Source organism: Pyxicephalus adspersus, chromosome 4 (assembly GCF_032062135.1).
Source record: "Pyxicephalus adspersus chromosome 4, UCB_Pads_2.0, whole genome shotgun sequence".
Taxonomy (NCBI): Eukaryota; Metazoa; Chordata; class Amphibia; order Anura; family Pyxicephalidae; genus Pyxicephalus; species Pyxicephalus adspersus.
In genome coordinates, this window is record NC_092861.1 from 73,498,139 (window position 1) to 73,510,329 (window position 12,191).

At 38.1% G+C, this 12,191-nt stretch overlaps 1 protein-coding gene across 1 annotated transcript in view; it reads right to left on the reverse strand.

Moving 5' to 3' along the window:
- The window catches only part of RRAGD (Ras related GTP binding D), a gene marked incomplete in the record, with an annotated part of 21,712 nt that extends 10,361 nt beyond the window's left edge, over positions 1-11,351 (reverse strand). Inside the window, 3 exon segments of the mRNA XM_072408634.1 lie at positions 1,039-1,238; positions 2,651-2,946; positions 11,106-11,351. Of these exon segments, the coding sequence (XP_072264735.1) occupies positions 1,039-1,238; positions 2,651-2,946; positions 11,106-11,247 (638 nt within the window).
- Positions 11,352-12,191: the final 840 nt, after the last annotated feature.

The following is a 12,191-nucleotide window of genomic DNA, read 5'->3' on the forward strand; positions in this document are numbered from 1 at the left end:
TTTTTTTTAAATGTGTGATTTTGACAGAAAAAAGAATCCTGTTTTCAATAGTTTAAAGCTCCCATGCCATCCAAAGTAATGAAGCCAAAATAACTCCCTTCCATAAAGGTCCATGCACGTATGCAGGTACAGTGGCTGGGCCAGTGCAAAATATAGAAAAGAAATCCACAGTGAACAGGTGTTAGGTCTGCCACATTGTGGTCTATAGGTAATACTTCTCAAGCTAAGATGGATAGTGTTTGCACATTTGCAGGTACAGTGGCTAGGGCAGTGTAAGGTACAGAAATGACAGCGGGCCCTGTAAAATAGTGCACCAGTGGGTTCCTGCTATAAGGAAGCAGTATGCTCTGCATTTTCACAACAAATAACAGGTTTTAAGAAGTTTAATAAAGTCAATTGCCCTAATTCAGGGCTAATCAGGGTATCAATTTTTTAAAGAATGAAAGTGTTTTTCACATTTTTTTTACTGTAGCTAAATCATATGGTTCATGTATTTTAAATTGCAGGGAATGCTTAGCCATCTAGGAAAACACCAAGGTAACACTATTTTTAGAACCAGGTCAGCAATGACAGGTTAAATTAGCATAGGAAATTGTCAGTGGCTCAAGTAGGATAATATTATTTAGGTTAGTGAAAAAAATCTGATAGGTACAAAAATAATATAGTAGTTGTACACCTGACAATTTATGCTATGGTATATAGCTCATAATTCATTTTTGATTATGTTTGTTGTTATGTCAAAATATTACAAGGCTAAATATAGCTATAGCCTATGTCAAATACACAATAATCATAAAAATGTACTCATTTACAATTTATTGTTCCCACAATTTTCCATTAGGCGATTTTAGATTAAGGGCTAACCTAAGTAAAAATCTAAGTACCAAAAGGAGTAAAACTTATAAAATTTCATCATATAAGAATAGTTACAAATGGAAGAATGACTTCAATATGTTAAATATTCACACATAATGTTGTTAATAGAGTTTCCATAATTAAAAATGTAACTTATAATAAAACACATTAACAGTGTCTTACCTGAGATGAATTTTCTCCAGCGCAGCATCAGTAAGATCATCATTTGCTCTCTGGTGGATATCTCTTTGGGTCTCAATTTTGTGATCATCTGACAATCCATCAACTTTATGAATAAAAACCTCAAAGTTAATATCAGGGTTCACTTTGTAAGCACTAGTGACAGTGAGGTGTAGTCTAGCGAGAGCTTCCATATAATCATCCTGGGTGTTATCACAAAACAAAAAAAAATATTATCACTGTAGGTATTTAACAATCACAAAACACATATACTATCATATTTCTGTTACCCAGAGGAGCTGTCTAAATATTCATAAAAATATGCATTACTTGCACCTGAATCAATGCAATTTACACTTCAGGCCTAACTTTATTAAAGCTCTCAAAGACTGACAAAAATAGACTATCATGGGAGAACCTGGGTAATCCAGCAAACCTGGAATTAATTTGGTCCAACCATACCAAATGATTTTTAAGACACCCATTTCAGGTTTGCTGGATCACACAAGTTCTCCCATGATAATATATCTTCATTAGTTTGAAGAATTGTATTAAATCAGGCATTTATCTCTTTATTTGGAAATCAAGTGAGATGTAAAACTGATTTCCTAAGCCCTAGCCTGGCCTTATAAAAACAAAGAGAAATCCATATACCAATAGAAAAATTAAAGCTGTCCTTGTTTTCAATTTCTATACTTTCTGAGGATTCCTGGGAACGTTCCTTTTGAAGCCATCGAACCTCACTCTGGGACTAGTAGTCACCCTTTGTTCTCCCCCCTCCACCTTGTAATTTTAAGTTATAGGGCTAACTTTATACTGATGAATTAAAATGGTGTGTGATTTATATTTATAAAATTAATAGGAAACTCCTTGCTTCATCCACCTATAGACAGAGGCCTAGAGTACTTAATGATATACCTGAACCTAGTTAATAATTCTACTTTAATGTTATAGATTTACCAGAGAACAGAGAAAAAAAAAACAACTTAATCTTCCTAGTTTTTGAGCACTACACCTACTAAGAATCCACATGGTAACCGCCAGTAAAGTTGTCAATTTACTAGCAGCCTAAAATATGGATATAGATCTTAAAAAAAAGGTTCTTACCTTTGTTAACAGTCTAAATTAGTGAGTAGAACATAAACAAGGGTATTTCAAAGAGTGGCAGTATAGATATTTTCAGTTTAATGTTGTATGGAAAGTGCATTACTATTTTTGGCGGCTCTACAAAACCATGGGTAGTCATGATTCATGACATAAAAATAAAACTACTCAGTCTATAATTAATAAATCACCTTTCTAAACATCATAAAAACAATTTTTTACAAATTTCATTTTTTTCTCCCTAATTCATAAAATTATGCTTTTTTTATATTCTTTTTTAACAGGTTCTGTTGCAGGATGCATGCATATTGAGAAGAGGTTGTGATAGACTGGTTGTGAGCTAGAAGGGCTGTGTGGCACTGGGCAAAGCTGCTCAGTAAAGATTCCACAGAACATGAAGGAAGGTAGATATAAAGCACATCAGGCTGCACTCTGCAGTGGTATAATACTTGTTCAATATAAGTGAATGAAATTCTACAGCCAATAGCCTCTGATGATTAAAACTATTTACCTGAGAATCAATGACAAATATCAACGCCCCGGTTCCTCTAAATATCATTTCATAGTCAAATGTGGGATCAAAAAAATCAATTTGCCCTGGAAAGTCCCATATCTGGAAATTCACAAATGAACTGTTCGAGACATCCTCCCTGCAGATTTTGTTTGTACTTTCTAAAAAAAGTGTCTCATTAGGAGACATTTTATGAAAAACCACTTTTTGGATTGAAGACTTGCCACTTCGCCGTAATCCCATGAGCAAGATTCTTGGCTTCACTTCTGTGCTAAAAGGATCTGTAAAATCTAAGACTAAGAAAAAAAGTATAAGTTATTGAATTGATTACATTTATATACTTTCAACAGATACATGATCCTGTTAAATGTTTGATGGAAGTCTGGACTTTCAAGGCACACAAAGTTTATATATTATTTTCAGTTTTTGTATGGATTTGATGCCACTTTAAGCCACATTTCAAATAGTTAAAAATAACGTCATACGTATATGAGTGTCCTCGACGCGTTTCATGGATAAAACCACTTCTTCAGGCGGCATACAGATATTTATAGAATGATTAATTAAATCCAAGACATGCTAAAACTCCCTTCACAAGAACTCTATAAGAGTTGTCTAAATTATATCACCGCATCTTAACATCTCAAATAACATATCAGCATCGTTCAGAGAGATCTTACACAAGTGAAAACATAATTTTAAACTGTATTTATATAGCACCGTCATATTACGCAGCGCTGTACAAAGTGGATAGTCGTGTCACTAACTGTCCCTCAAATTAGCTCACAATCTAATGTCCCCACCATGGTCAGATTTCAAAAATTTAGTCTAAGGTCAATTTTGAGTGTCAGCCAATCAACCTTACCGCATGTTTTGGGAGCAAACTGGAGTACCTACAGTAAACCCACACAGACACGGGGAGAACCTGCAAACTTCATGCAGATAGTGTCAAGATTCGAACATGGCCGAGATTTGAACCTGGGACCTAGCGCTGCAAAGGCCAGAGTGCTACCTCTGAGCCACCATGCTGCCCATACGTGAATGTGTATGAGGTTGTCCATTTTGTAAAATATCATTACCAATCATTTTTTATCTCTAAGTGGCTCAGTAGTAGACAGTGAATGCATTCAGTAAATAGTATTATGCATTTAAAAAGAATATTTAGAGAGTAGTTCCTGGTGTCTCAACGAGTCCCTTTTGACCTCTGAGGGCTTTGGACCTCGGCTGGAAACAGAGATACAAACCTTTTTTGCCCGTAACAAAGCCTCTGTTTCTAGTCCACTAAATGTATGGGCAGCACATAAATGCTATGTACGCTGGCTAATAATACAGAAGGGTCATAGGCTTATAAAAGAACACCAGGCACAATTAGCGCAGATGCCTAAAGACTTACATGCCCTGTAAATAAGGCATAAGCAGGGTCATTCTCAAGACATGGAAGCCCAATTAATGGTTCTAGGTGAGAAAATTAATATGTTATGCGGTTCCAAGGCGAAATCCCAACTTGATAAATGTAGTGCCTTCTTCTATGAATACAGTAACAATTGTGGAAAGGCCTTGGCTCGTGCAGTGATAGCTAAGAGGGCTCGTGCCTTTATACCATGCATTCACTCATATTCCGGTAACCCTTTGCACTGTTCACAGGATATTGCGGACTCTTTCAAAGATTGGTATTTGAAATTGTATAACTTGGGAGAAAGCCCGAATGCCCCCTCCTCAGCCTCAATGGCAAAAATTATGCAAGAATACCCAAGCTACTCCGACATGCCTAAGATACAAGAGGAAGCTATGTCTGTTCTAGATGCCCCAATTAGTTCAGCTGAATTGCAAGCAGCTCTTACCAGCGTGGCCACGGGAAAAGCACCTGGTTCTGACGGGTTTACCCTTGCAAATTATAAGGTTCCTTTCCCAACTTACGCAACCATTCCTGGCCGCTTTTAATGCACTATCATCAAACTGCCCTCTCCCGGCGGAGCTCATATCAGTGTAACATTGAAGTCAGAGAAGGATCCTAAGTCTTGCGTGAGCTATCGGCTCATATCGCTCCTAAATTGTGATGTCAAGCTCTTTACCAGTATATTGGCAGGCAGACTAACGCCCATCCTCCAGGGTCTTATTCACTCCGATCAAAGTGGATTCCTACCTCTTAGGGAGGCGAGGGATAACACCACTCACAGAGTCAATCTGATACATCATGTCACAGTGAAAAAAAATCCCCTCCTTCATCTTCTCTGCTGACGCAGAGAAGGCATTTGATCAAGTGAACTGGACATACATGAGGCAAGTCCTCGCCTACATAGGTATTCTGAGCCGTCTTTTTGAGTGGATTCAAGCTCTGTATCAGAACCCCACTGCCTCTATCAAATTTAATGGACTTCTTTCCCTTCCATTTTCAATCACCAACGTAACGAGGCAAGGCTGTGCGATGTCCCCTCCACTCTTCATCCTGCTTGTTGAGCCCTTATTGATGCATATCTGTAAAAACCCTTATATTAAAGGTGTTATGGTAAATAGAATAGAGCATAAAGTAGCCGCTTACACGGACAACCTCCTTTTTTATATAGCTTCCCCCTGTATAACTATTCCAAACCTTCTTAGGGAACTGAGCAAATATGCCCAATTCTCTGATTACAAAGTTAATCTTCAAAAGTCAGAAGTGTTAGATGTGAATTTGCCCCCAGCACTCAGACAGACTCTGTCCCCCAGTTTCTGTTTAAATGGTCAAGAGGCTCTATTCGGTATTTAGGTGCCAATATCCCAGCTGATATTACCAAGGTGGTGGAACTAAATTTTCTGCCGCTTCCTAATTCCATTCGAAGTGATCTCCAACGCTGGCGGCAGCAAGCCTTTTCGTGGTTTGGTCACTGCAATATTGTAAAAATGAATAATATGCCTCATCTCCTTTATCTGTTACAAACCCTACAGATACATATCCCTCCACAAGTGTTGCTTTATCACAGGGCGGTACATCTGACCCGATTGGTGGACTGGTGCAGGCATGCACCTTTAAAGGGATGGGTGGGATTGGAAGACTCACTGTCCCCCATAATGTTGAGTACTGCTGCGTGGTCCCCACCAGCTGAGTGGAGTTCACTTCGTCCCCATCCTCGGATAGGAGAGATGCTGAAAGTGGTGGCTAAATATTTCCGTAATGAGGGTATTGTGACTTACCCTTCTCCGATGTCTCCCATACTCATACATCATACATCCTTGATTCCCCACTGGTAGAAAAGACATGATCCTTAAGCAGTGGATAGACAAGGGAATTTTTAGAGCTATACATTTTATGGAGCACCGTAACTGGAGTGCGATTAGGCAGATTCAATGGGACCACTCTCTTTCCCCTTTAGATATTTGGAGAAAAGGTACAGCTTCAATATTTTATTTACTCAACACCACCTGCTCAGGTTTTTCACTGACATCTTACCCCTGTGGGGTACTTATGTATGGCTGAAGACCCTCTGAGGTCTATGCTATCGTATGCATATAAAATGCAACTGATGGCAGGTGCCATTTCGGCACCCTTGTTTCTCTCCAGATGGGGGAGGGATCTCAATGTTAAGTTTACTGAAGAACAGGCAGAGCATATTTTATACTATGGACACAAGGCCTCTATTAGCAATCGCTACCAAGAGACAAAATATAATTTCTTTACCAGATGGTAAAGGACCTTAGATTTATTGGCCAAAATTTACCCGCATGTAAGCTCTATGTGTTGGAGATGTGGTAAACACACTGGCACTTTACTACATGTCTTCTGGAGCTGCCCTGTACTGACATCTTTGTGGGCGGGGGATGCAGAAATTACTAACAAATTGACAGGGATCTCTATCAGGAACAATGTCTGCAATGTCATAGAAGCGATATAACTATTCCTTACTCCGCCACCCAATAAATGCTGCTAAGGCATGTATCCCTCTGCTATGGAAACACACTGCTCCACCTACTCTTAAACAATGGATTGCCAGTGGAGTGAATGATATACAATACATGGAAGAACTAATGAAACCAAAGGATCAGCCATCACGGAGACCGCTGCGCACCTGCTTTTACTGGGATGAATTTAGGAGCTCTGCTGACTAAAGACAGTTGCTTTGCCCATCTGACCAATTTTCTAGAGACCTTTCGGCCATTTCATGCCCCTGCCCCCCTTCCCCCTACCTTCCCTCTACCTTCCCTCTACCTTCCCTTAGTGCCCCCTTTCTCTTCTTTTCAGCTGCCTTCTTTTCTCTTCTCTCTTCTCCCTCTTCTTCTTTTTCTGCTCTTCTCTTTTTCTCTCTCTTTGATCTCAACTGTCTCACTTACCTGGAAGATGTTTTTTACATGAATGTCTGACAACAAACAATGTGTTTTGAACTGTATTTTTTGATACTTCGTGTCTGTACTTATCTTCAAGACTTTTTCATACTTATTATGATATTTACTATGTTTCACGCTGGTTTTATATCATATGTTTGCAAACTTCCTTTTGACTATGTCCTCTTGTTGGTTGCCCTTTTTCTTTATTAAGTTTTTTTTTCTTAGAAAGACCCATTTGCCCATATATCGCATACACTTTGATTATCCTCTCCTTAGTTTCAAATATTCAGCTTTTTATCCTTCCACTTTTATTCTGTTCAATTGCCGAGATAAAAAATAGTCAGCCCCTTGTAAGTTTGAGGGGCTCCAGTCAGAGCACTGAAGATATAGTGAGTTTAGGCTATACCAGGCTTTAGGCAGCTGAAAAGAATTAAGTTCCTATTTTAAGTCAATTCCCATATGCCTATTATGGACACTTATTTCAATACAACAGAATTAAAATTATGGGCAAACTTGTAAAATCCCCAAGTGATTTATACTTTTTACATTTAAAACTTAGAGAACAAAATATGTTGTATAGAAATTTTTATGCACTATATTTACTTTAAGTTTATGAAATCTCCTTTTTTTTCAAATGCACTACATTTTTTGGGCACAAAAACAAAATGTATTCTCAAACCTACTATTAAGTATAAAGGATATGACTGTTGAGTTAATAAATACCAAAATATCTAGCATCTAAATTGCATGTGCTTACAAAACATTGCGTTAGACTATTAGTCTTACCCTTAATTTATTCCCCTACTTGTTATTCTTCTGGAGTTAGTAGGGTTATTCAATATGCATAACTGTACATCCTAACTGTAAGTTAATATTTTTACATATTCTCATACTTGTTTTGAATGTACGTTTATTACTTTTAGAGGTACATGCTTCCTGTGTGTGTGTATAAATATGCTATATAAATACATGGCCACTGTCAAACTGAAAGTTCCCAGAACTGAGCAGTTTAGCATCTAGTTCATACGAGTAGACTGGTACACTGTAGTTCCCCGAAGTCAATTCATCTCCATCCTGGAGTAGCCCACAGTCCTCTAGTGGTTCACAGAGGAGCTGAGTAAGTGCTGAGGCTGGGAGGGGGAGCTGGCTACCACCCTTCTGCTGCTATGTAGAAGTGATCATGTAGCTTTAAAGCCACTCACATCACTTTGATCTTTGGCTGAGACTGGGCCCCATGGATGCACCCAACTAGATTACCTTGTGAATGATCTAGTCCTGCTCTAGTGCCTTCACATGGGATAAAGGTAGGCAAGTCCTAACTCCTCTACCAAGAAATACCACTTATTTTCTTTACTCCTAGTGGCCACACATCAGCAGAGAGAAAGAAGGGTGAGTATGTCTGTCTGGAAAGAAGGGCACTAATTCAAACCTCTAAACTTGTCCCTCATGGGCAAAATTAATGTTTATTTCAAAAAATGAAAGATAAAAAAATTGACTGGTTGCCCTATGTCCAATAAATACAAGTCCTATGTATTATTTGTTCCGCTTTTCATAAATGCACCAATCTTTTAGTTTCCTCGAAGAACAAAAGTATTTGAATTTGATATTCAGTGCCAAGAAAACCGAACAATATTTAAGCGAAGCTGTACTCTCAGTTACATCCTATTCTAACATAGCTTCTCAGGGCTATTAAATAATGTAATGTTTCTTACAGCTTGTAGGTTATTTACACCAGCTGTGACGTAAACCATGTGAAAACTATTTGTAATGTACATAGAAACTTTGTAGGATTTTACAGTGACTGTTTTTACAAGAATTCATCTCTGTGGCTGCAGAGGAACAGGAAATCTGCACTGACCTCTTGCCCTTGTTAAACTAATCTCAGAAGCAGGCACCTGCTCCAGCTCTTCACAATGCCAAATAAGCATTGCATCTACAGGGGCAAGGAAGCAGAGCAGCAGGAGAGGAGAAATAAACACATAACATGCAGTGTTCCGACTGATGAGTCTGCACTCAATTCAGATTTCCACATAATTACTGCAAGACTGTGATTTTCTCTGAATCTTAAATGGGGAGAAAAAAGAATATGTAATATGGTATGTAAAAGATGCCTAGTAAAATGCTTTTTATGCCAGTCATTCAGCCACAGCAGTGAACTATCATCAGTCGCATTATAACATCATCATGCTTCACTCCTTAATAGGTCATTAACCCAGACCCAGAACATCAGGTGTCCCAAGTTCATGTATGAAATAGTTTATTCCAGGTCAGGGACTCCATAAGTAGTGAAGGAAATATTAGATAGTACTGGAGCAAGTGCCCTCAACAACCAGTTGGCAATAGCTGCTCTCATATTTTCATCTTTACCAACACTACTAAAACTGAATCTGTTCTACACATACATCAGCAGAATCACCTTTACCAAAAAAACGATTAGATATAGCCTAAAGTGACTCTGTTCCTAGGATAAAGATGTAAACACATACTTGCCTGTGTCACGCTACTGAAGAAATAACTTGTGCCAGAAGAATGATCAGGGGTGTTCCTACTTACTATTGTATGGGTCAGCTGGTCTACCAAAATCCTCCTTGTATAGCTGCTGTCTTATCTGAACAGTTGTAAGGTAGACAGGGTGAGCACAATATATTTATACTATATATCTCTTTATTTATTGGAAAAAAAATAAAAAACAAAGTTTGTAATGTGAAAAAATGGAAGTATATACTGCAATATTAATTCATGATATCTAACTTTTGAAACTGTAAAAAAAAGTTTTGCTATTATCACAGCCTACAGCATTACATTTCTGTAATTTCACTACCCATTATGAATGCATTACAGATACTTTTAGGACTTTTTTTTATAAAAAACGGAATTTGAAATTCCCTCAAACATTCCATGGTGGGAATCATTTACTGTCATTGATACACATGGACCTGGAGGATCCCTACAAGGAAAAGTCTGATTCCCTGCTTTATAAAAAGAGCCCTTATTCTTCAGTCTTTTACAGTGTATATATTTTTTTTAGTTTTGGATAATGTAAAGAAAGAATAAATCCCTGTTGGTTTATTGTTTTCTTTTTGTGTCACGTTGGGAAGATTGCCCTGCACTTTCTACCCACCTGATATGCACCTGGAAGTATAAGGAAATTTCAACAAAAATAAACATTTTAAACTAGAACAGGTGTATTTTCCTTCACTGCCTGGTCCAAAAATAGAGTATACAGCATGAAATAGTTGTAAATGTAGACTTAAACACTTTGCACTAGAGAAAACTACACAGCTAAATTTCCTGATTTCTCCCAAGTTTCTTTTAGTAAAAAAAAGTTCAACAGCTCAATTCAATAATTGAAAGTAGCCTCAGTAGGGATACAAAAAGACCCTTTTCTACTCAAATACTCTAATAAAAATGGTTACTAACATTAAAAACCCCTGAATAGATTTTTAAAATCCAGATATATCAACATAAAAGTGTAAACTTATCCTAAATATTTTGGTCATGCTAGTTACCATGCTGATTTCTGTACACGTTTATTATGTATATTAATATGGTTGCATCAATGTGCACCAATAGCACTGGGATGAAGCTTGCAACAAAAGTCTTTCTGAAAGCAAATAACTTTTATGCTGGTAATTCTTGAAAAGTAACTATGACTCTATGCGTATTATGTATACACTCCTATACACACCCACATAAACATTTCCACAATTACTATCAGATAAAAGCCAAAGCAGTGCTTGGCATAAACCAAATACTTAAACGCCTGCTTTAGTGAAGTCCGGTTGTCTAAGAATTCCAGACATCCTTAGGAAACTTCAGGCAGCAGTCACACACTAGCTATGCAATTCCTCCATTACAGAGGATTGGGAGTCACAGCTGGTTTTGACAGCTCCACACCCAGCACCAGTGTTCATCAGTTCTTTGGACTCAGCTAAAATGCCCTTTTTTAGGAACTAGTGAGTTGGGTCCATACCACAAAACCAGCTACACTATAGGGTATATGCTTTGTAATCAGAAAAAACTAATATGCTAATAAATGCTTCCTGTCAACTATATTTTTCTGGCGAATATTTAACTAATCCACTTAGATACATAAACTTCTTCCCTTCCAACCCATGTGTAAATGACAATGGCCATTATTATGTACTAAGCATACCCTCTTCTTCCTCGCTGTCAAGGTCTCCTTCCATGAAAGAGTCTCCATCTCCATAATATGAATCTCCCACTATACCATCTTCTTCATTATCCTCTTCTTCTTGTTGCTGCTGATGTTGGCTCACATGCAGACCCTGGCTCATTCTCTTGGGCCCTCTGTACTTTTTAGCTAGTAGCACTTGTCCACAGAAGCTCTGTTTCTTCCTATGGTCTCAGTGAAGCTTAGCTACTCACCCTCCCTTACAATCCTCTGAATGCAAAAGAGACTGCGTGACCCAGTCACCTGACACCCAGCACAGAGCCGCGGCTTCTGCTGCTAAAACACAGCACACTTAACTGCAGCAGCAGCATACCCACACAAAACAGACTCCAAAACATCAACAATAGCGCTGTCGATTCACTATGGTTGTGTGATTTCTCCATAATTATTTCTCAAATCGGTTGTCTCTTAAACTAATGTATTATTCTGCTTTACAGCACGAGCCTTCGGTAGTCAGAAAAGTTTCTGTGGCTTTTATATTTTGTACAAATTGTAAAGCTCTGTGGAATATTATTATTAATCTTTTTAATTAACTTTTTTGTAAGCGTCAACATATTACACAGTGCTATGCAATACATAGGGGTTGCCGATGACAAACCTGCATACTTAGTAAGTATAGAATAATAAAAACTGTAGTAAACCAGTCATGAGATAAATAAAGGGCCTGATTTTCAGATCATCTACTGAAAACGAAGGTTGCCTGGTTTACTGCCCTAACACTGACCTTGTACAAGTAACAAGATACATCATGTACAAGATGAAAATGATAAAAGTCAGGAAAAAGTCTTTGTCTGCACTCTTGTCTCAGAAAAAGAGCTCACAATTTGCAGGGCTTACTGTGTCCAAACCAAGATTAGCAGGCTTTGAATCTGTTGTACAAATACAGCAACAGTAATGTGTGGGCCCTTGGACCTAATCCTAGCTGAAAACCCAATTCCATAGCCTGGTACTTTTGGAGCCCCTTCTGCACATTCAATGCAGGGTCCCAACAAAGAATATTCTCCCATAGCTTGGTGCACACCAAGTGTAACATGGATAACAGAATGT